The sequence below is a fragment of the Vigna umbellata genome, chromosome 1 (genome assembly GCF_029865625.1).
Source record: "Vigna umbellata cultivar VRB3 chromosome 1, Vumbellata_1.0, whole genome shotgun sequence".
Lineage (NCBI taxonomy): Eukaryota > Viridiplantae > Streptophyta > Magnoliopsida > Fabales > Fabaceae > Vigna > Vigna umbellata.
Window position 1 is genome coordinate 24691208 of NC_142165.1, and position 26130 is coordinate 24717337.

General features: G+C 33.1%; 2 protein-coding genes and 1 pseudogene across 19 annotated transcripts; 2 read left to right on the forward strand and 1 right to left on the reverse strand.

Annotated features, from left to right (window-relative positions):
- Window positions 1–1968: 1968 nt before the first annotated feature.
- On the forward strand, window positions 1969–6934 carry LOC124841140 (ACT domain-containing protein ACR3-like). 14 transcript variants are annotated; one of them, XM_088101462.1, is made up of 8 exons: window positions 1969–2108; window positions 2521–2630; window positions 2956–3001; window positions 3591–3705; window positions 4059–4126; window positions 4602–5213; window positions 5607–5711; window positions 6431–6934. In XM_088101462.1, exons 2-8 carry the CDS (start codon window positions 2560–2562, stop codon window positions 6755–6757), a joined length of 1344 nt encoding a protein of 447 aa, XP_087957588.1. In that variant the 5' UTR covers window positions 1969–2108; window positions 2521–2559; the 3' UTR covers window positions 6758–6934. The 14 variants fall into 14 exon arrangements, 13 of the variants coding, with proteins under 13 accessions (XP_087957588.1, XP_087957620.1, XP_087957581.1 ...); XM_088101455.1 differs by lacking the exon at window positions 1969–2108 and adding an exon at window positions 2115–2268 and having other exon boundaries at window positions 2501–2630; XM_047317346.2 differs by lacking the exon at window positions 1969–2108 and adding an exon at window positions 2115–2268.
- A 1237-nt stretch (window positions 6935–8171) lies between these two features.
- Window positions 8172–18714, forward strand: LOC124841138 (TOM1-like protein 3). Of its 5 annotated transcripts, XM_047317335.2 has the most exons (10): window positions 8172–8322; window positions 8772–8934; window positions 14528–14606; window positions 14871–14966; window positions 15297–15410; window positions 15778–15926; window positions 16630–16711; window positions 17343–17428; window positions 17521–17715; window positions 17901–18714. In XM_047317335.2, exons 2-10 carry the CDS (start codon window positions 8825–8827, stop codon window positions 18538–18540), a joined length of 1551 nt encoding a protein of 516 aa, XP_047173291.1. In that variant the 5' UTR covers window positions 8172–8322; window positions 8772–8824; the 3' UTR covers window positions 18541–18714. The 5 variants fall into 5 exon arrangements, with proteins under 5 accessions (XP_047173291.1, XP_047173293.1, XP_047173294.1 ...); XM_047317337.2 differs by lacking the exon at window positions 14871–14966; XM_047317338.2 differs by lacking the exon at window positions 14528–14606 and having other exon boundaries at window positions 14906–14966.
- Window positions 8957–12832, reverse strand: LOC148204981 (putative ubiquitin-conjugating enzyme E2 38 pseudogene; annotated as a pseudogene).
- Window positions 18715–26130: the final 7416 nt, after the last annotated feature.

The window sequence follows — 26130 nt, forward strand, 5'->3', positions numbered from 1 at the left end:
ATAATTAGATTTTAATTAATTTCAAATTGCCAGTTCATGAAAATGCTTCTCTATCCCCTTGCTCCATTTATAAGCTAACAGATACAAAATACAGGGTTTATTTAACCTACAAATACCAGTTGGTATAACTTTTTTATCATTATATTCATACATACAAGTCGAATATTTTTAAAAGTTAAGTGACTTATATAGTTATATATTTATTTGTATTCATTGTTTAAAATGCACGAATTCAAATATTTTCACATCCAAACAATTAAAAAAGACATAATGAGTGTCTAAAAGAAATTGTTTCGACATGTATCCAAACATGTAATATATGCATAACTGCATTATTTAAATTTATTTCTTCCACCTTGTGTAAAAATATAAACCTTTTAGTTACCTCATGTGTGTATTTTTTAAGAATAATATATAGATAATCCTATTTAAATATATAATGAAACGTTACTCTATATAAATTACCAATTGTAATATACTTGTTAAGAAATTATATTCATTGTTGCAATATTATTACTCTTGATGAACACTCATTAGTTTTTCACATAAAATACCAGTTGTAATACCATTATTCTCGATGGGCAATGAACTTTTGCATAAAGTGAGAATGAAAATTACCCCACAATTTATCATTCAATATATTTAATCACCATATAAACTTATTTGTGTGCTATAAGCACACTGTTATAATCATCTGAAAGAATATTTTCTCAGAAACTTGCAGAAAAGCACTCATCAAATTGAACGGTGGTAACTGAAGATCTTTCTATATTACGGAATAATTGTGGAGGATAAGGTAAGGGCAATTGGGCACGGATGTGTACCTTTTGTGATGGTAAATTCACAAATAAAGTGAAACAAAACAACTATTCTTATCGAAGTTGGAATCAGATATTTATGTCAATTCAAGTCACTTTGGTCGGACTATTCTAAGATTCCATTCAAATGTTTGCTGCTATGTTACAGAGTTACGAATTCGTGGCGAAGCTTGATTGTCATTCATTTGGGTATCATATGCATGGCCCTGTAAAGCTTAAATATGTGTCATCACCACGTGGATTCTTGTTGTTGCTTGATGGCGTGTTTGGAGCTGTGTTGAAGTGGATTGAACTTATAAAATACATTAATACATAGTATCAGAATGAACATGCTATCAACTCAGGATTTGATCATAGTGAATGAAATAAACGTAGTATTGAGTTTGAATCTGGAACATATACAACTATCTTTTATTTTATTTTGGCTCTGATATCGCTGTTTGGATCTATTGAAGAGGGAGTTCCCTGTGGGTTACACCCACACCAATAACATTTAAACCAACTATATAAGTGATTGACACCACTCTTTACCCAAAACGTTAAGATAATGAGTTAATGGATGTTTCATCTTTATATAGTGCTCTATCCAATGTGGGACTTAGACTCACACTGAGACACCCAACACCCAACACCTGTTACATACTAGATTACGTCTTGCTCACAGTAGGCCATCTGACTTAGAGTTCTAAAACCATTACAAAATTATAGTTTGTACTGATCTTACACTAATCAAATACAATTTGGAAACCTAAAAAAAGAAAAGTGCCAGAAGTTATATAAAGTATGTGTCAATCCCAATATATATATATATATATATTTTGCTTACCTAGCATAACAATGAAAGGTGGTTGCATGAGAGTGATTCTTGCTTGAACGAAGTTATAAACCACACAATAATCAGAAGACAATCACTATAGTATGCAAGCCATGGAACTCATGAAAAAGTTATATGGAAAGCTCTCAACCACACGAACCATCTTGCTTTCTGTAATAATTGTGAGTTTTGTTACTCTACCTGTAAAGTAAATTGCTTTATTATGCGTGCTCCAAAGAAAGGAAAAGGTTATAGCATTTAATATTTCCACTATGGCATTAATATACTCTCTCTGGATTCTTCCACGTACCCATCTAGGTTTTGCACCGAAAATGTCTCCTTTTACTGATGCCATGATTCTCCTGTCATCCTCTTTATTCTTGTCTCTGTCTCTCTCTCTCTCTGCATTTGATAATCTACTGGGAAAGGAACGTTCGGTGCTTAACATGTTATTATTCCTAAAGTCATGTTCAAAGGTCAGGAAATGAAGCACGAGGATTCTTTACTCATGCTTGGAAGAATGTGTGCCTAATGCATTGCATTAAGTAGTGCTCTACCATTCCCCACTGATGACATCAGGGTTTTAAAATATGGTTTTGATTGTGTGATGCTTTTCAAATTTGTGAAATATTGCAGGTATAAATATGGCACGTTATGCACTACACTTCATAAAACTATTGTGCACCATAACATATAGCATTCATGTAACTGATGATGGGATCTGTCTTAGGAACTTCAAAACTTATTTGATTCCTATGCTGTAGGTCTCATTAGTTACCTGTGATCCGTTTTGCAGTTATATTATATTGTATACTGCAAGTAGGAATCTGCACAAGAAAGTAACTGCTCTGTTTCTCTCTCTGACTAGACTTTTTCACTCTGATAAAGGGAAAACAAGGAAAGTTGGTGATTGGGAAAGTTGATTAAATGGCAAAAGTTTGTTGGCCATATTTTGATCCGGAGTATGAGAACTTCAGCAACAGAATCAACCCTCCAAGGTTCACTGTTTTATCTTCCCTTGAATTACAGCTTTGGCTTTTTTTTCTTTTCTTTTTCTTAGCAATGATCTGCAAATTGTGTAGATTCTCTCAGCATTTTTTTCTAGCTTAATTGGTTTAATGTAGTCACAAAGGTAAAAGGAAAAGAACAGCAGAACAATAAGGTTAAAAGCTTGGGCAATTCTTAGCTTAATTAGTGTTTGTCATCAATTTAATCCCCGCTAGAGTCCAAGATTAACTCCCTGTGAAATTGGGGTTTGTGAAGGGAATTTCTAATACCCGGAAGAAGTGACTCTTTGATGGTAACTTTGTTTCCACTTCGCAGGGTCTCTGTGGACAATGATAGTTGCCATGCTTGTACACTAATCAAGGTATAATTTCTCAAAATGACTAATTGTGATAATGATACGGTCTCTTTGTGTTGAGTCATGATTTGGCAGCTGAGCATCTTGGGAAACATACCTAAACCATATGGATTTTCCAGTTACTTTAACCCTAGAGCTTTGTTTTTCTCACACTACGTTGAATTTAGCCTTATTCTTATTCTTATATGCCAAATGAGACTTTATTGTACCTTAGTCAATTCTCTGACGTAAGTAAAAAACTTTCACCAAATTTCATTTGAGCAGAAAATAATTCAAATTTTAGCCCCAAGTGACCACTTTCTTCATTGCCGTTGATTAGAAACATTCTCCCAGTTTCTTCCTTGTTCTAATTTGAATAAATGAACACAAAAGATAGTTGAAAACTGAATTGAAAAGCATATTGAACAGACAGAATTTCTGTTAAGATCCCATTAAGTCGATTGCTAAAATATTAAGTTACCAAAACCATTTAGATCCACAAGTGGCTATCATCATCAGATCATATTTTTTCCGTAGTTCAAGAATGAATCATTAATATAGAGATAAGTTGATTCTATATCTAACGGAATTTTAATTTTTCAAAAAATAAACGCAGTTTGATAGTATTAACAAACCTGGAATTCTGCTGGAAGTGGTGCAAATCCTGACAGACCTTGACTTCATAATTACCAAAGCTTACATATCTTCTGATGGTGGATGGTTTATGGATGGTATGTTCGTGATTGAAAACTTGAATCGGTAATGCATTGACTACAAAAAATTGTCCTGTCCATGATTGTTGTTAGCCTAATTAAGAGCTGGTTACTATTGAGAAACACTGGTTGCTATCAAGATGCTCTTCATTACTTTCAGTTTTCTCTTGACCATGTATGTCCATTATGTATTTATTTTTCTATGCATATTTGAGCCAAAAAGAGGGATAATCCACTGTTTGGTAGATTAAGTTCTTGTATGGCAAACAAGACATTGGTGTTCTTATGAACATATTCGATTAAGCATATCTTGTAAATAAAGATGAATTCATAGCTAAACACTGACATGTTTGAACAAATTGAATAAGCAGTATTTCATGTCACCGATCAGCAAGGCAAGAAGATAACAGACAGCAAAACAATAGACTTCATTGAAAAGGTACTCATCTTTCTTGTCTACATATGATATATTATTATAGTTAAATATAATGTGATAGTATGTATTAGTAACAAAACAATGATGGAAAAAATTTTAGATAGTTAAATGGAGATTGAGTGCACAATAAGTTTTATGTCTTAGAAAAAGAAACACACATCATTACCAATCATGAATTTGTTCGTTTAAACAGAAAGTCAATTGTAGTATAAACAAAATAATTGGTTCACGCCATATTCAAAACCAGATAGGATTTGTATCCTTTCTCATTTTTGAATCTCCAATTCACTTGCGAACTCTCCTAGAAACTTCCACAGTCTAGAAAATACAGTAGTGATTTTGCTAAAAAAACAGGTTCATTGTAGTAGCTAGATACCCTCCATTTACCTATGTAATATAACAGAATTGCTTCCTCACAGTGACATAAATATTTAAACACACATCAAATACTGAGTACTATTTGGGAACATTACAACAGGCTCTAGGACCAAAGGGCCAGAGCACAGAAGGAGTGAAGAGTTGGCAAGGCAAAAGGGTTGGAGTTCACTCAATTGGTGATCATAAAGCCATTGAAATCATTGGAAGGGACCGCCCGGGTCTCTTGTCTGAGATATCAGCAGTCCTTGCCAGCCTCCAATTCAATGTGATTGCTGCTGAAGTTTGGACTCATAACATGAGAATAGCTTGTGTCCTTTATGTCAATGATGCTACAAACCAAGCCATGGATGAATCAAAAAGATTGTCTATTATGGAGGAGCAGCTCAACCACATCCTACGCGTGTGTGAGGATGACGAGAAAGTGGCTAGGACCAGTTTCTCAATGGGTTTGACCCACATGGATCGCAGGCTCCACCAAATGCTATTTGCTGACAGGGACTACGAAAGTGCTGGAGTAACAACAACAGATTGTCCTCCTTCTTTTAGGCCAAAAATCAGAATAGAACGTATTGTGGAAAAAGGGTACTCAGTAGTTACTGTAAGATGCAAAGATCGAGCAAAATTGATGTTTGACATTGTTTGCACTCTCACCGACATGCAGTATGTAGTTTTCCATGCTACAATCTCATCAGAAGGGCAATATGCATCACAGGTACACATTATTTATAAAAAATAATCCATTCTGTACTTCAATTTACCATCATACATAATTACTGTGATCATTTAACTTTTGGTTTGCTCAATTGATTTTAACCCAAATCTTGAGGATGCAACTGTAAAATAGTTCATCACAAACTACAAAGTTGAAATGATTCATACGGGGATTTACTCGGGAAAAGAATTGAACTGCTGTAGGATCTTTTACAGAGTTATGTAATTGAATGTTGTAGTATAAAAATGAACAAATCTACTTACGTGAAAATTTGTAATTGAAAAACAGTGAAAACTCATTTGCAGTGTTAGTAGATAAACTATTCTTCAAAAAAATAGATGTAGAAAGACCAAGTTGAAAAATGTGGACTAAGTGTTTGATGTGCATTGTTAGGAGTACTTTATCCGGCACATGGATGGATGCACGCTTGATACCGAAGGAGAGAAAGAAAGGGTCGTCAAATGCATTGAAGCTGCTATTCAAAGAAGAGTTAGCGAGGTAATGTGCAGTTTACATTTGATTGATGCATGTTTTTTTAACCCATACCAAAAAACGAAGGCGGGGATGAACTTCTGCATCTCAACTTAGTAAGTTCTTCATGCAACTTGATTTCATAAGATGGTGTTGCAATAATCATTATGCTATGTCGTAACTACTGAATTAATTTTCTCTTGACCCCTTTTCTTCTGAAGTCAGCGATCTACTATATTCTTTTCTGCTCATTTCTTTCTTTCCCTCTTTCTTTCTCTTCATCAGAAACTCTTCTGAGTTTAACCCAATTAATACATTTTGAACCTGCAGCTATCTACTTGTATTGTTGCGAATGGTACGGCAGATATATGGGGCTAAGTTCCACTCAGATTGTATGTGACCATCATATCCACCTAATGAATCGGTGACAGTGATGGTCTTTTGTCTTCAATAGAGCATTAGAGCTTAAGAACCTATAATCTCCACGTAATATCATCTCATCCACATCACTATCACCTAAAAATTACAAGTTAAAAACATTAAGGCAAAGTTTGTCCTTTGGTTTTATCATATGCAAATTGAGTTAATGTGAAGGATGCTTGTCATACTCTGGAACAACATACAATTAATTACGTGATAAATGTCACACTATCCTATTTGACAATTTATGCATAGAATACAATTAATTATCATCATCATGATCATAATAGTGTTGTTAGCATTGATCCTGTGGATGGTGGACACAGGGTGTGAGCCTTGAACTGTGTGCAAAGGACAGAGTGGGGTTGCTGTCAGAAGTGACAAGGATTCTACGAGAGAATGGCTTAACAGTTAGTAGGGCAGGTGTGTCAACCATTGGGGAGAAAGGGCTAAATGTGTTCTACGTGAGAGATTCATCTGGGAACCCAGTGGACATGAAGATCATCGAAGCATTACGCAAGGAAATTGGACAGACAGTGATGGTCAATGTGAAAAGGGTACCTGGCAGTGCCAAAGCACCAGCTGAAACCCGAGGTTGGGCCAAAACAAGCTTCTTCTTTGGAAACTTGTTCGAAAGGTTCTTGACTTCATAATCAGATAATCAGAGTTCAAATTCATGCATTGGTATACTTGCCTGCTTATAAAAGACACATCAAAATGTGTATATATTTAAGAATAAAATCAAAGGTTGTTCAGTGTCTCACTTGGGTAGGGCTTGAACTTGTCCCTTTTGTTTTAAACCAATGCTTATAAGATGTAACTTATACTCAGTCTTTCCTTTGGCATATCTGTCTCTCAATGTTATCCTATTTTTCACTCATCTACTTTCTTTATATTAACTTTTGTTTTACATAATGATGCTATGATGCATACAAATTTTTTAAGTTAATTTAATATTATTTTTTTATTTCTTTATAAATATAAAAATTATCTTTTTTATGTTTTTTATTTTCTTTTAAATATACAAATTGATTTTTTTTATAATTATTATATATTCTATTATTATTCTATGTTTCATGACTTAAAACAACAAAAAGCCTCAAGGTCACTGTATCATTTTTCATATTCAAAGTCTAAGTAATTTTACGAAGGACATAACTAAGTTATATAAATAATTTTAGATGTAAATATATTTTTAGTTTTTAAATAATTTAAGAATTAAATATATTTTTAATTTTTAAATTTAGAGGTAAAATTAAAATTAAAATTTATTTTTATTCTTAATTTATACGTATTTTAGTTTCGACATATGTTAAAATATAAAATAATAATTAAGTTAAAAAAATTATATTTACTTCCTTTTATCAATAAATATTAATTATTAATATTTTTATTATTGTAAGAAGTTGAATTTACTATAAAAAAATTAAAAATAAAGTTTTAAATTAGGTAACTTCTTAATTCACACATGCCCACTACCATGGTCATTTATTAATTACTTATACACTTACAAATAGATCTAACAACAACTGTGTTAGGAACAACGGAAAAAACATATATTAAATGCTAAAACTCGAAACATGTAGACTTTTGTATAAAACAATTAATGATATTAATATTATCTGTATATCTAATTTATTTATCTATATATATAGATATATAATTAAGGAGGCTTTTTTTAAAACACTTCTAAATACAGTCTTTAATATAAGTAAAACTATTTTTCTTATTTTCTTCTATTTTATTGCCTTCTCTACAAGTGTCAACATCATCCATTTCTTACATTTTATCTTTAAAATCTTTAAATTATTTATTATTCATATTTCATTATTCTTTCTCTAACTCATAACTTCCATGTATCTTGAATTTTCTTAATATATATCAAATTTACACAAAACAACATAAAAATAAATAAATAAATATTGAAAAAACATTAAATTTAAAACTAATATGCAAATCAATATAAAATAATAAAAGTTAGTACACCAATTCAATTTTAACTCAATAAAAAAAACGTAATTAACTCAATAAACATATTAAATAACACAAAAAAGAAAACAAGAAAAGCGAAGCAAACTCACACACTTGATAAATGCGCCAACAATCCCCATTCCCAATCTCAGAGCTATGGCTACCTCATTCTTCCTTCAATTATCCGAACCGCTCATGATTTGCTTTACATTTTCAATTCTAATCAGCGGCGTTTTCGTCTGATCATGTAAAGTAGTAAATTTCGCGGCATTGTAATCTATTTTCTCGTTTATCTTTTCGTTTGCCTTCGTTTGCCTCACTCTAATAGAGAAATTTCGATCTGACAGCGTTTTCATGTTTTCCCAGGCTTTAAGATTTCTCCAGTTCGACAATATTAATATGGTTTTTAATAATAAGAACGTTATTGTTATTATTTTCAGTTAAATTAGCAAATTGAGTTTGTTTTTACAATTATAATTTTGACTTACAGGGTGGGTAATTTCCTTTGCATTCTTTTACTTTTTCAAATAGAAAATTTTATCGTCTGAATCGTAGATTGTGAGTGAAACCTCTGATCAGATAAAATTAGTATTGTGTATGGTGCAGTCCGAAGTTTTATTTTATGGTGCTTGGTTTTTAATGATTTTACTTTGGCTTAATCTTGTTGATGATATAATTTTTTGTTCGAATTTGCAGAAGATTTGAATTTAATTTGAGAATTGAGTTTGACTGGAGAGAGGGAGAGGGAAATGGCTAACAAGGCATCAGCCTGTGCTGAGAGGGCAACTAGTGACATGCTGATTGGGCCAGACTGGGCAATTAACATAGAGTTGTGTGATATCATTAATATGGACCCTAGGTATCTCTCTTGTTTTATTTTATTTCTTTAAGCCATTATTCTGCTCTATTATATATGCTTTATGCGGATTTTTTTTTTTTTTGAAATGAAGAAATGGACAGGAAACTAGTTGTTGACTGGCCTTGTTCTTTGTTAACAATGCTTGTGATTATATTTTATTAATATAGAACTACAAGAAAGTAAATCTTTTAGTGTTTGTTTAATAAAAAATATTTTCCACTCTGCTTTTACTGGTTATACTATGGTTTGGAGAATTGCATGGGAGTAGGAGGGGGTGGAAGATATTTTTCTTCGTTTGCTACAAATTTTTTTGTGTTGTTTAGAGAATTGAATTAGTCAAGCACTATGGTGCATGTTATTGGACAATACCACCTTTATTCTGCATCTGTATCTCGTGCACTGACCTCAATATCTGTTTTTTCTTAATTTTTATTTCTTATCCTTTATTTTGAAAGGGTTGAACTGTTTGTTAATGAAATAAACACCCCTTTTCTTTCGAATTTAGGGACCACCATGTTTTAAAGATTGCATCAAAATTAAAGATTGCATCGAGATTCCTTCTGTTCGTGCATGAACTGGCTGATTACATTTACCGAATAAGCAATGTTTGGCCTAGTGTGTGCTAGAATATTAATTTTCCCACCATTCTCTGGTACATCTTTTTGTCTACCACTGGTTCCTCTTCAGTTTTACGTAGCTTGTGATTAGGATCCATTGGAGTTGATGTGGGTCTGCACCCAATAGTTCTTGTCTCTGCCAGCAAATCAGTTATATATTTTTGTGGGGATATAAAGATTCCTTGGTTAGAATATGCTACTTCAATCCCTAGGAAATACTTCAATTTTCCAAGCTCTTTTAGATCAAATTATTGGAGTAGTCTTTGTTTCAGTTTCTCCTTCTCGTTTTCATCATTGCCAGTTACTATCATATCATCAACATGAACTAAAAATAATTGTTACCTCCCTTTTTCTGAATGTTTAGTAAAAAACATGTGATCTCCTTGGCTTTGTTTGAAGTCAAATCTCTTCATAGCTTTGGAGAACCTCACATGTTGAAAAGTGGACTTTAAGTCTAATTCAACTCGACAAAACCAGCTTGTAAAGTGAGGTTTGCACCTATTTATTTACTCTAAATTGGTTTTCTTTCTAGATGTGAGACTTCTAACACACTTCTCTCATGTTGAGGTATATACATATCATGTGTAGGACCAAAAATTAATGAGCAGCCCGATAGCGGGTGGAACAATATGCTCAACAAACAACAAATCTCGCTAGAATAGACAATGACTTTGATACCAATTGAATATAATAAAACTAGGTGTAGGATTAATCTCTCTTATTATGTCTAAAACACACCTAGAGCAATACATTTATAATGAAGAATGATACAAATATATATGACAACCTAACATAAATATGGAAATAGAAGATATTGTTAAAAATAATATCAACAATATCTACTAATATCAAACAATAGCAAAAGTCTACATTTCCCTAATTAACATAAAATGCAATATATTTAACACTCCTCCTCAAGCTGGTGCATATAAATCGTATGTATCAAACTTGTTACAATAATCAATTCTCGGTCCCCTTAAAGAGTTAGTGAAAATATCCGCTAACTGATAATTTGAGTTAACGAACTCAGTCTTGATGTCTTTAGATGCAATCTTTTCTCAAATGAAATGACAGTCAATCTCAATATGTTTAGTCCTTTAATGCAAGATAGCATTAGATTTGATATGAAGAGCTGCCTAATTGTCCCATATAAGTGTCATTTGAGTGACATCTTCAAATTGTAATTCTCTAAGCAACTGCTTAAGCCAAACAAGTGGCTGAGGCCATAATTCTATATTTTTCTTCTGCACTAGATCTTGCCACAAGACTTTGTTTCTTGCTCTTCCAAGAAATCAAGTTAACACCAATCGAGACGGTTAGGTTCCTAGATAGAGGAAACCTGGAAAAACCCATTGCATCCACCTATACTCACTGCGTAAAACTATTATTATTGATTTTGGGCATAAATACAATATAAGAGCAGCCAAGGGACAATGTTCCCTTCACACAGGATGCCAAAGATCCTGTCAACCCTTCTCCATACAAAGATCCCCCCCCCCCCCAACTATATGTAGAAAGTCTCACCCAACCTAACAACCCAACTAACAATCAATTACTTCATATCCTAACATTACGTGCCGCTGCAGAAACAACCTTGTCCTTAAGGTTGAAGTCTAGAATGTGGTCCTTAAATGTTGCAAGAACTTCCCACATGGCTGCCTCAAGGATTCCTCTCTGCCCTTGGATTAATACTTGCTGTCAGACTTGATCTCCCATCAGCTCATTCACAAAATTAGGGAGATTCATCAACTTTGGTGGCCTTCTTCCTATTACGTCTACCAAACAGATTGGTAGGTAGAAGCAGTAAGAATCCTTACTTTTGCAGGATCGTCATGGTAGACCTGAAGATCAGTAAGAATCCTTAAATTTATCCCAACATCCATCAAAAGTTTCCACCTCCAAGTAACTTGTGGTTGAGAAGGATTTGCTAATGGGAATACTTTGTCATAGTCCTTAGCTCCAATTTTCATAAACTCTCTAACAAGCATGTCCACATGTGCAATAAAAAAAGACCTAAACTGATTTGAGCAACTCTTGTCCCTTTGATCAACATCCTGGACTCCCTCTTTGGTCAAACAACCTCCTTGAGCACCGTCTATGTAGGCTTTGCATGCCACCCGAATGTCTTGAGTTTGATTGCAGAATTGTCTAGCCACGAAGTCCTCAAAATTCTTTGGAGGTCTTCTCTTGATATACATCAGTGTCCTCAATGATAGGATAAATGTGTTCTCATTGTAATGCAAGGAATTAAAAGCATCCTCTTTCTAATCTATTAGATGGGCAATTCCATGGTCATTATAGTATGGCTTTGAATTCAAGATTAGACCCTATATAAAGACCTGAACCTGTAAAATTGTTGAGACACCTGGTTGCCACTTCTCAATCTCATGGCTAGACCCAATGTTAGGTAGACTAAGGCAAGCTTTGCTTAAACTACATAATTTTGGGTTGAGCCGAAGCCCACAAGAGTGGTAGTGGACTTCCATGGTTACAATGGGATAACTGTTTGGGAAGAAAACATCAACAAAGCAAAGGCCATCATGATAGGGTGTTCCCTCTGCTCCAATAATTACTGCCTTAAACAAATCTATTCTTGATTCATAAACTCTGACAAATATTGAATCCGACAAATCCTTCTCCCATGACTTCCACTCTTGCTGGATTCTTTTAGCACAATTCTATGAAACCCTCAAAATTTCATCTCTGATTTCATCGGCTCTTGTAGTAACAACACTTTCGACCGCTGCTCCATTATTCCATCTCTCACAAGATAATGAACCCAAGAATTATCAAACAATGGCTCCGAAGCAATGCTAAAAGGAACTAAGGGACCAACAAAACTTGATTTAACAATATAACTAAAGAGTGGTTGAAAACGAAAATCTTTCTTCAACCACATATCATTACTAAATCTAGTTCCAGGAAAATGAAATGAAGATCCCACAAAATTTGCTAATTAGTAGTGTTACTTCCATCTGCTGTCACACTCTCACATGTGTTACTGTTGCCAAACTCTCAAATAACATGCTTCTCCTGTCCCCTTCAACTATCCTTAGTTGAGTTGTTTATTGCCAGGTCTTGAACCCTTGGACTGCATTTTCTTCCTTGTTATTGACGGTTAGGTGTACTTTTGTTGATCCTTTGTTGTTATGAACTTCAAGAACATTTGTTGCCCTTGTTGTTTGACCTTGGGTGCCATTCCTTTCAAATGTGGACAACTCTCCTCCAACCCACGGGAACAGTGGTTCTTCCTCACCCTTCCTACTTCCATTATTGTCCATGGCATCCTCTTTTCTTTTCTTCTCCCTATTGATTGAATTTTGCCCTCCATATGAGAGTTTCTTTCTTGATGTCTTGCAGATTATCTTCCTCAGCATCCATACCCATCTTTACCTTCTTCATTCCTTTTCTTTCTCCACTAACCGAACTTTGACTACCTTCGGATCCCCTTTCATGGGTTCTTGACTTCCGCAACATATCTTTCATTTCTTGGAAGCTCTCCCTGAGTTCTTGCATAGTGTCTCTTATTTCAGTTATAGCTCTTCCCTGTTTGTTGGCCAATCTTTCCAAAGCACCGACTCTTCCTTCCATGCTTCCACACCTTCTTGATCTGGCAGGTCGGACCAATTTTTAGGTTCCTAGATAAAGAAAACATGGAAAAACCCACTGCAACCACCTATGCTCATTGTGTAAAACTATTATTATTGATTCTTGGCACAAATATAGTACGAGAGCAGCCAAGGGACAATGTTCCCTTCATACAGGATGCCAAAGATCCTATCAACCCTTCTCCAAACTATCAAAAACATCCGTCTGCATACAAAGACCCCCCAACTATATATAGAAAGTCTCACCTAACCTAACAACCCAACTAACAACTACTTCTCTATATGTTTCCTCCTAACATACACATTACATATCCTAACAGAGACAATACCCGGAGGTATATCTTCTATTAGAAGGAGATCTTGCCCAATCAATATCTGAATAACAGGCAACTTTTGTATGGTTATTAGAACCACATAACAAACCTTTTCCACAAGATCTTTTAATGTACTTTAATATACTGATGATTGCATTCCAATTATCTTCACATGGGGAATTGAGAAATTAGCTCACCACACTAATTACAAAGGGAATGTTAGGACGATTAACTATAAGGTAATTTAATTTCTCAACCAATATTCTATATTGCTTAGGATTTGAAATAGGCTTCCCCTAATTTGGTAGGAGTTTGGTATTAAGATCCATGGATGTTTCAACAAGTTTTGAATTCATCAACCTACTTTCTTCCAAAATATCCAATGCATACTTCTTTTGAGATATAACATTACCATCGTTAGATTGTGCTACCTCAATACCCAAGAAGTATGAGTTTGCCAACAATATGAGATGACTCAACCCAAATGACAAATTTAGAATGTTGCTCCATCTAAGGTTCTTCATCTAGATCACCATGTAGAAATACATTTATGATGTTAAGCTGAAACAGAGTCCAGTTTTGAATAATTATAAGTGGAATCAACTCCCAACAGTCTAGGTGAGATAAAGCTTCCCCTAAAGGCTTAGGTATAGGAATAGAAGATAACAAAAACAAACAAGTATCTAAAGTTTGGTGGAAAACGAATTATAAATAAGGCTTGTATAGTCTGGAGACGGGTTACAAGTAGATCATATTCCTTTTTGAATAACAATAGACCAATTATTTTCAAGGGACAACTAGATCGGGTGCTAAAGATGATGTCAGAAAGGATCAAACACGACCTTCAGTATAATATCTGTTGAATATGGATCCTGGACTGGAATTTCATTAGGAATAGGAGGACTCAAAGCGGAATAAAATTATTTTGAGTTTATTTCCTTTTTTAGATTATGATCTCAAGTATAAAATTGCTTCAACCCTTATTTTTATTTTTTCTTATGGGGATTCCATAGCATTTTCCTCATCTTTGTTGGTGAACTGATTGAATTTGCAGGCAAGCAAAGGATGCAATAAAGATACTTAAGAAGCGATTGAGCAGTAAAAATCCGAAAATACAACTTCTGGCTCTTTTTGTCAGTATTTTTCAAAATACAACTTTCCTTTTTCGTCAGTACTTTCTTTAACTACAAAATTATCAAGCATTTCATTCAATTTGATATGATGAATTAAGTTATATTCTATTTTACTAAAATTTTGCAAATGGTGTAAATTATGTAAAAGTCCTCAGACATTGTCTGCATGAAAGATATTATAATTAAATTGCCTCCAAATGGTGATAACATAAAAAACTATGATTACCTGACATGAATATTTTTGTATTCAAATATTTTATGTAGGCTCTGGAAACCCTTAGTAAAAATTGTGGTGACAGTGTGTTTCAGATCATTGAGCGGGATATCTTACATGACATGGTTAAAATAGTGAAGAAGAAGGTATTTTTGGACTTTTGATACCGAAGATTTCTTTTACTGTTATTCTTTAGAGAAAGTTTTAGGGTTAGGGCCACAGTCTCATCCTAGAGTCACAGTAATGCCTGGGTTCAATGAGCCTTGCAGGGGTTACTTACCTATAATGTACCCACAACCGACTTCAATGAGTTTTTGAACACTGATCAGCTTAGTTTACATCTTGACTTGGATGCGCCAAGTGCCAACTATATTTTGCATATTTCTTTTATAATTTACTATAATTTCTGAAACGGTTATGTTTGAAAGGGAAAATTCTCTCATCAAGTGTTGCGTTCTTTTAATTCTATTGTACAGCCGGACTTAAGTGTGAGGGAAAAGATATTGACTTTGATTGATACATGGCAAGAAGCTTTTGGTGGACCAAATGGAAGGTATCCCCAATACCATGCAACATATAATGAATTAAAGGTGATTGCTCTTGTAAATTTCGACATTTCAAGTGTTATTCTACTTTTTCCAAGTGACATTACTATTATAAACTGATATATATTGACATTTTTAATTTTCTATTGATACACACTCCTATTGTTATAAATGATAATGTTTTATTTGGACTATTAATTTTTTACACCTGTCTGGAACATGCTTTTGAGATTTGTCAATCATTCAACAACTTTCTCTGTATCTCTCTATCACATGTGTCAGTTGGTTTTCCAAATGTCATCAGTCACGCTCTTCCAAGAATATTTTTACTAAGTTGTTGTATTGTTGAAATTTCTTCATAAAACATTGATATTTTATTTCTTCTATGTACTTCTTCTTAAATAACTGGCAGTCTGCTGGTGTTGAATTTCCCCCACGAGAAGAAAATAGTGTTCCTTTCTTCACGCCTCCCCAAAGCCAGTCAGGTTCTCATATTGCTGCTGCAGAATATGACGCTGCTGCTATTCAGGCTTCTATTCAGTCTGATGCATCTGGCCTTAGGTACTCTTTAACTGCATCTTTTTTTACTGTTGTAGAACTTTTTTTTTCATGGCTTATAATTTTAGTCATTGCACATCGTGTATGAGATTTAGGAAGTTTGTTTCTCCACCCTTATAAACCCAATGTTATTCTAAAGGTTTTAGCATATCGAGAAAATGGCTCACAATATTATATCTTAGAATTAGAAAATTAAATACTCTACCATATTTTTGGAGGTTCACTTTGAGTTGTTCCCATATTTTCTTATATTTCATGATTTATTTTAATATTTAATTGGGATTAACAATGTAGTATTACTGTACTATAAATTGAGGTTAGTTCTTTGTATTTTGTATCACATCATAACATATCATTAACAGAATATTTTCAATGTCATTTTACCTTCTTTCGCTCCTTTCCTGCTGTTTTTACTTTTTGTACCCTTAAGTTCTGGATTATGGTCATGGTTTTAAAATTAAAAAAAAAAAAACGAAATTTCTCATAACTCTGAACAAAACTACTTTTGGATCATTTCTGCCTGATAATGAAATTTTCACCATTATGAAATTCTTCCATTGGCAACTTCTGCCCATTTCTCACAAGTGACCTTTGGAGGAAATTATTTTATTTTATTTTATAAAAATGTAGACTACCATCTAACTGCATGAATGTTCACTTTCTTAAGTTGTATTGGTGTTTATCCCCTGAACTTTCTTGTTATCAGTTTGCCAGAGATTCAGAATGCTCAAGGACTAGCAGATGTATTGAGTGAAATGCTTAGTGCCTTGGATCCTAAAAGTCCTGAGGTCGTGTAACGTTTTATGTTGTTGTCCTTTGTCTACTATCTGATTAGCTACATTATCTCTATTCAGTTATGATTGTTTATAAAAAACATATTTTTAAATTTTGAAGTTGTTATTTAAGGTTGTTTGTCAAAACTAACTAAAAGGTGACTAGTAACTGATAAGTTGGCTACTAGCTGATAAACTTCTTACTAATAAATAAGTTCATAAACTAGCTGCTTGGATTAAAAGTGTTTTGTAAAATTACTGATAAACTAATTGGTAATGTAAAATGATATGTAGAAGGGTATAATTACATAAGTTATATTATATAAGGGATGTTTCTGTTTTCTGAAAAAAATGTATTACGTAATTGTAATTTAATTTTTTTATATAATTAATTCTTATTAAACTTTTTTAGTACTTCTATTCATTTTTTAAATAATTTGTTGTGGATATGTTTTTTTCATTTAGACAAGTCATCTTATTTAAATGACTTCTCGAAATATAGTGAATATTTATGAAATTTAATTTTTATTTATTTTCAAAAATATAATCTTTTTATTTCTCAATTTAGCTTATTGTCTAGTAAAAAGCTATCATAACAAGTAATCAACATTAATTTCTTTCTTAAAATTCGTGACAAAATATGCAGGTTGTCAAGCAGGAGGTGATTGTTGACCTTGTTGACCAATGTCGTTCTTACCAAAAGCTTGTCATGCTTCTTGTGAATGAGACTATGTAAGAATATTGATTAAGATGACAAATTCCATTTTTGTTACTGTAATTAACAAGATGTAACAAGAATGACTGTAATGTTTGATTCTTTTCAGGGATGAGCAACTTTTATGTCAGGGGTTGGCATTGAATGACAGTCTTCAGCGAGTGCTTAGTCAACATGACAATATTGTAAAAGCAACTCCTGTTACAGTCACAAGAGGAGTAGAAACACCAGTTCTGCCACCTGTAAATGTAAAGAATGAAGAGGAAGAAGAGTCAGACGATGATTTTGCCCAACTAGCCCATAGGTTAAATTGCAGTATTATATTGAACTCGTTGCAAGTTAGTTTCTCGTAGTGGATTATGTCTGTTATATGAGAGCATGTTGGTTACATCTCTAAAGCATGACTCATTTTACAGTTGATACACTGGTTGATAGATATTTCTTCTTCATTTAGTAAGTAATTAGGAGTTTATATTACCTTGAGTGCAGGTCATCACGTGGTATCAATGCACAGAGACAGAAACAAGTCAATAACAATGTACAACCAGTGAGAGTAAACCCAATTCTTCCCCCACCACCGCCACCAAAGCAGCCAGTGTACTCTAATACTGGTATGATTGATTTTCTCAGTGGGGATGTGTACAAAATAGAAGGATCCCATGAACTTTCTGAACCAACTTCACATGTCGAGCCCCTTCATTCTAGTTCCAATAATCCTGCCTCAGCCACTAGAACACTGTCTTCCTCTCCGCCTTCCTCTCCGCCTTGTTCCTCAAGTACCTCATCACCAGTTTTAAGCAAGCAGCCCGTGTTTGATGAAGTATCTGTCATCAATAAATCCTTGGAAATCCTTACACCAACTCCTCGGGAAACACAATCTTCTGGCTCCATTCCACAACCCCCTTCAATGTTTTATCCGAGACAACAGTTTTCTGAGCAACAAGGTGTGTCTCCTTTGAGTTTTGGTTCCAGTTCCTCAAATGACAACTTGTTGGAACAAACCCAGAATCTATCTATGTATTCGTCTACTCCAACCAAACAAGAGAAGCCAGAAGGTGTCCTTTTTAAAGATCTACTGGACTTTGCAAAATCCAAAACCTCTTCTAAACCCAGTAGTAGGCCATTTTGAGAGTTTTTGTTTGTATTTGCATTGGTTCAACTTATGAATGCTACGAATCAGGTTTTGCTTCTGATCACTCTAATGACCCATTTTAGCGGTCTTCAGTTATTTGGGTATGATTTTCCCATTCATGTAGCCTCTGTAATCAGTTCATTGTTAGCATATATTCTTGAATACTGCTCATATTGATTGTTAGCTCATGTTTTCAATTCATTCAAATTTTCTTTTGGTTAAACAATGTTAAACTTGTCCGGAAAGGCTAAGCACCATATTTGATCAAGTCTATAAATAATTGAGGGATGGGATCGAAATAGTAAGTTACATTATTCTGAAGTTAGGGTATTCCAGAGGTGTTAATGATGATTTAAACTTCTTAATACATGGGTTAAAAATTTAATCATATTGTTGTTAACCACCAAAGTTATCGAGGTTAAACAGATTTCAAACTTGATTTTATTCAAACTAACATGACAAATGCGTCCTTTGTAATTTACTTAAAATTAATTCTACAAGACCTAAGACAACGCCAGCAATTTTAAAATCTTCATGACGTGTCACTTGAAAGGTCAATCAAGTGCAATATAAGAATTTTCGTAAGTACAAGTAAATTCATAATAGACTAATTACGATGAAAGTTTTACTAAATGGTTAAAAACTATACATTAGCCATGATATCAAAGTTTTTGTGCCCTAATAGACTCGAAATTGTTTTTTATAAGCTACAGTTGTTTATAATTTTCTCAATATCAACAAATACTACGAAATTGACAGTTGTGAACAAATTAAAACTTTAAATAAAACAATTGACCACTTACAAGTTATGAATAGACTTTCAATTTGATTATTATACTATAGTTTCCTTAATTTATTGAAGTTTATAAGATTTTGGATATGGTACAGTGGTTAAGACTATTTGTATGTGACTCTCTTAATTATGAGAGAACAATTGACTTTTAATTTGATTAATTATTTATTAATTTATTGAAGTTTATAAGATTTTGGATATAATATAGTGGTTAAGACTAATTTATGACCCTCTTAACTATGAGAGAATATTTGTTTTCAAAAACAATATATCTTCTATCGAGTATGTCTTCTTTGGATAGGGTACAATAGTTAAGACTAACTTGTGACCCTCTTAACTATGTATTCTTCTTTTTCTTTGTGACACTCTTAACTACCCTCTTAACTATGAGAGAATAATTGTTTTAAAAAACAGTACATCTTGTATTGAGTATGTCTTCTTTGGATAGGATATAGTGGTTAAGACTAACTTGTGACCCTTTTAACTATTTATATTCTTCTTCTTTATGACCTTCTTAACTATGTCTTTTTCTTCTACGTATCAAAGAGGGGAAAGAGTAATTTCTTTACAAATAACAAGTCTTTTTATCATTTAAAACCACCATCTTGTATTTGTCTTCATTATTCAAACAAGTAAAAGAATAACAAAAATAACCAAAGTATCTAGCTAAAATAAATTATCCTGAACTTGAAAGAAGAGCAACAACACTAAAGAAATAATAATCACATAAACAAGACACCAATTGTTTTATTGTGAGAAAACCCTCTCAATGTGAGAAGTAAAATCCATAGGTACAAGTCAATTAATCAAGCTTCGTTAAGATGAAATATCAATGTAATCAACCACCCAATTGTCTACAACCAATCAATACATCAAAGCATATCTTCAACTATAGACTTCTAATTAAGGATCTAAATGATCAAAATGAAAGAACCATACATTGGGAACCTAATGTTAAAATTTCAGTCCCATTCAACTGTGAACTTGTTAGAATTGTAATAATACTAAGACACTTTAATGAATATGCGAATTATTTCTCTTGTTTTACTCTTCTAAAATGTACAAAATTTACATTCTCTCTTGGCCTAAAAGATCATTATCTACTTAGATTAAGTGAGACAATGAATTTAACTAATTTAGACTTTTTAAACACATAATTAAAAATCCAACTAAACAACCTAATTCAAAGTGATACTTAACATCACTTGTACACCAACTTTCACTTTCTCGTGACACTAAGGTCATTGTAAAATCAAAAGGTTTCCATGTTCTTACTATAGCTATTGGATACATTTTCATGTTGGTTCAGGTTATCTACCATCTTGCAATACATGTTCAACATTTTGCTTATGTTTCTGTCACTGAATTTAGAGTTTTCATGTGTCAGAAAACTTAGATTTGCATCCTTTGTTTTGATGATGTGTTGGATTTTCACTTTTCTTTGCTTTTGTGGTCTGTAATGTTGTGCACAAAAATACCTATACTGATTGAGGCCAATGTGTCTGTAAGTGGATATGGAAAACATGATAGGAAGGTAGAATGTATCTTCCTTGTGAGGATGTAGTGTTGATGTTGTCGTGAGACAGCTATATATGTCACAAAGATTCAAACAGAAGAAAACATTTTAAACACTAATTTTTTTCTATTATTAACGTAAAAATATTAATTTATTTCACTTTATCTTATAATAAAAGTCATTAATTATATAACATTTTATAATACTATTGTAAAAGTTTTGAGTTTGTTTATATTTCTTACTTAATAGGACATATTTCTACACTGTTGATGCATAATTAACTATCTACAAATTCGAAATTATTCTCCACAACTCCTTTTTGATTTAGAAATTTTCAAAAACTCTTTTCTCAATTTTTCGCAATATGATTTGAAACCAAACTTCAATTTAATAAAACTTTGCTAATAAAGGAGATTGTTATTGATCTCATTCTCTTTGAAGAAAACTCAATTTAAAATGTGTGATCATATTATGTCCAAATCCATTGCTAAGACAGGTCTGTTAAGTGAGGGAGACAAAGAAACAGTTTGAGAAAGAAAGTGAACCTTCCAACTGCGCAAGTAATTATTAGTGTGGCTTTAACCCGACAATCTTTCAATCATAGTTTTCTATGCAATAAAGTTTCCAACAAACAAAATTGTTACATTTTGCATGATAACATTGCAAGGTTTAAAAAATAATTAATACTTGAATAACATTCAAACTATTGTTATTGTTTCTATCAAATTTAACAATCATTTATAAGCTCATGTTTTCACTCCCAAGTTTTTCAAAAGATCAGAGGGATACCTATCTGAAATCTTAAAGAATATCCACTTTTTCACTGACACCATGGGTGGCTCAGTATCTTCATATAGTTAATACACTCCTTTGTTGGGTAAACAACATACAAAATATAAAGATGTTTTTCATTTGGGTGGACTCAATCAAATGCTTCTTTTTCTGAGACTTTTAGCTTTTGAGCTATATGAAGCTGCCGAAGAAAGATCCTCATGTTTGCATGATTGAATTTTGTGAATAATAATACTAGACACACACTTTGGCCTATAATTAGAAAATGCTTCGATGATGAAACTTTAATTAGTGACAAAAATGTGTTTTTAAAGTTACCACCATCAACGCATCATTGTTCATTATTGTATCCATAAATATTTAATGTCCTAAGAAATTTTCAAGCTCACAAATGCCGTTTTGGTTTCATAAACCCTCCATAATTCTTATCAATAAACACAAAATAAGGTGTAAAATAAATTTCCAGAAGCATATATGATTATCTATGAAGGGAAAACAAATCTTTATATATATCCATTATAAATGTTCTTTAGCATAAAGTAAAATTTTTAATATACCTTTTGCATATTGATTAGATATGTATGAATAATTTGATAGTAATTAGATATTTATGAGTAATTTGATACTAATTTGACAATGGATGAAAAAAATCTACTAAACAATAAATATTATTATAATACTTCTTCAAAAATAAATTTTAAGTTTAATTTTTAATTTTATAAAATATGTTTGTAAAAGTTTTACGTTAATTTGAAATGAATTTTAAGTTTAATTTTTAATTTTATAAAACCAATTTGTAAAAATTTACGTGAATTTATATATAGTTTAAATTCATCTGATCAGTCAGTGACATAGGATTTCAATCGGATTGCAAGTAAAGGAAAAGTTAGGGAGAAAGCCTTCCAAACATGCAACAATTGCTAGTTTATACAGCTTCGCCTTAGGTGACACTGCTAATTATACAATTAGAAAAAGTCTGACAATAACAAAGATATATAGGTAACAAAAGCATAATGATAATTAAATATTAATATCCAACTCGTAAAGAGGATTGAATATTTTACCATTTTTCATATTCCACACACATGCGCAGTAGGATTCTATTATTGTATAGGACAATGAGATCAACAACATGGGCTACTTAACAACTTTGGATTATCAAAAACCTACCTTGTCTGCCATTTACACACCCTTTCCCAAACAAACAAGTTGGCTGGCTCCCTACATTACTGAACATGTCTGCTACCACAACCTCTCTAAAGCTGCTACCTTCATAGCCAAAGGGGAGGGCTCATTGCATTGCTCACTCAGACTGACACTACACACACAATCATGAAAGCTTCTTGGAAGCACCAGTGCTTGCTTTTCACTCTTCTTGCCATTGTTCTTCTCTCAGAAGGATCAAGATTACCTAAAGAATACTGGGAACAGATGTTGCCAAAGAAGCTGCCTTCTCCTTCTTCTTCTCCCTCCAAAGGCACAAATTCTGTCACCCCTTCTTCTTCCTCCACCATGGAAAATCATGGTCTTCCTACATCTGATGGAAATGTCTAATAATTATAGTTAGCTATCTCTCTCTAACTCTACATTTCAGTGCTGAGGAGTTGAAGAAAGCATCGTTGTTTGCCACATCTGTTTTCAGGATTCATCTCTCCTGCTGCTTACAAAACAATATCACACACTTTTGGATTCCTTGATCTTGGTCCCATGTAAAGGTGTTGGATTAATTTATCAGTAACAACTCTTCCTTGGACAGGAAAAATTTATCAGTAACAATTCCTCTTACAGAATCTATTGGGAAACATTATAGGCACATAGCTGTATTTCTTTCATCTAACATCCTTGATGATCATCTGTTAGTTATGTTTTCTTCAATAATATTTCTGTAAATCTTAATTTTTGCCGTAGCACAGTGTCTCTTGATTTACTTGGTAGATAGAAATTACTAGATGTAATTCTTGTAGAGCAATATATTGCCTTGAATTCATAAATACCATATGCTTGCGTTATTTGGTTTCTGATAACTTTAGAGAGGGAAAGTTAGAGTAACTTTTAATCAATGAGGGCGTTCGATTATTTATTTTGACACGTTAAAATTTGAAACATTATTTGACATTTGATAATTATCTTAAATACTTAAGACAGGGACACGTTAAGATTGTATTTACGTTGTAAATGGAGTCCTAAGAGGAATTTTAAATTTTCATTTTGATTACTATTGACTAATAAAAATCCTTCCCCGATGTAAATACAACAAACGAAATAATCCGTACAACATAGAATTCCGAAAAAGAAGTTTCATTAGGAAATTCGGTCATTACTTACACCTTTGTCATAGTTGTTGAAAACAATTTTTCGAAGTGATGGAGGGGGTGACTCGTTTCTTGATCCATTGCTGAGTAATTAGTAGTAATTTTTGAAAATAAAGAGGTGGGAACGGAAGGAAAGAGGAAGAAGGTGAATGAAATACAAAAGGGCTATAATACGGGTGGATGAATGACGATTGGGCCAAAGAGATCAGAAAGGTAGTGGAGGAAGAAACAATGCAACACTAGGATTACGACGAAGGAACAATGGACTGACGAAACAATGGGAGTGAAAATTAATTTTAGTTATCGGACAAACTGAAAATTGCAATGTCAAACCAAAACTTTGGTTTACATGGTTTTCTCTTTTACATGATCTTCTCTTTTACACAGTTTGCCGTCTTTTAGATGAAGCATATTCATGTTTTGAGCTTTGTTGTGGCGAGCACTTATCAAAATTACATTGTTGTTGAGTTGTATTTAAGCTCTTCGATGTAAAAAAAAATATTATGAAGATTTATCCGAAGTATCTAATTAGAGCTTCTTTTTACCCGGTCCAATTGGTAATACTAAAAAACACAACCTAATAAGATCCATTAAGCATCTTCATTATGGTGTAGACTAAACCTATGTTTATTGGAATAATATACACATCATAACTAATCTCGATAGTTTAGTATTATGATTATTATTTACGATAAGGTATCATATTAACTATATTGTTACTATATGTTTGAGGTAAGTATTATTCCAATGAAAACATATGTCCATGGCCCATGTTGATCTTATAAATACAACTAGTATTCTCTAAGGAATACTCAATAATCACTCATATTCACTGATGCCGTCGCACCCGATACAAATTTAATGCTCAATTAAGTGTAGTATAATACTAGGAAGTGACTCTTAGGTCGTCTCTCAAGGACCAAATGTGGTTCAGTCAAAAGGTCAAACACGTAGTGGGGGAAGGTTTGCTGAAGAGTTTGTGAATGCAATTGAACTAAATTAAAACACGAATGTAAACACAGATTTAAAACGGTTGATCACTAGCTCGATTACATGCTTCCAATCACAGATTAACAACAATTACCCACTACTTTAATCCAAATCCAACACAAATTACCCAACTAAGCGAAGGCTAATATGGTCTTCAAAATTACAAACAAAGCGAATGCAATGCACAAATCCAATCAACGATTGTACCATACAACCCAATCAACTAAGCGAAGATTAAACACCAACTATGCAACTAAGCATATACCCAATCACAAGCACAAAACAGATTGAATATTGATCCAAATTAGAGCAGCAGAATGACAATTAAAGTGCATAAATGCATGAATAAACTATTCTATCCTCTAATCCAACATGAATGAACCAACTAAGCGAAGACCAATCATGCTATCGTAATTGCGAACTAAGCGAACGCAACACACCTATTCCATCCAATGTATTCCATACAGATTGATCAACTAAGCGAATATTCAATAATCAATTGGACAACTAAGCGTATACCCTTTGCAAGAACACAATCAGATCTAATAGAATGCCAAGCAGAGCAGCAAATTGCACACTTCCAGCTTAGAAATCTCAAGGAAACAATGCACTTTCGCTAATGACCAACCAAACAAATTTAAGCTAACATTAAAACGATATTAACACAACCAAACAGAATTAAAAACATTGAAGTAAATGTGGACATGAAAACTGAAGCGAATATAAGAGACCGAACGGTATTATTAAGAGGCTAAAATAATGGGATTAGTGATGAATTTACATCAATGTAGCTTAAAATACATTTATTTATAAAACAAGACAAAAGAAGAGGATTAAGCAAATTACAAGCTAGAAAGGAACTGATTTTGCTATTAAAATGATGTTTAGATAATGGTAAGAATTAGCATTATCATCTGCCCCCTCTAAGCAGCAAGGAATTCCATTATGAACAACAAAACGTTTCCCTAGCCTCTCCCTACGGTCACCACCCAAAGGTTCACCCAATTCTTTAATGAAATGAAAGTCAACCAGGTGGCGAACCCTCCACCAATAAATGCAAATGTTCATAATATACAATACAACAACACAATGAACAACGTAGACAATATGATACCGAACTTAAGGCCCTGCGTGCTCAACAACAAGCCAACATGATGGAAGACCATCTACAAGAAGCATAGGAC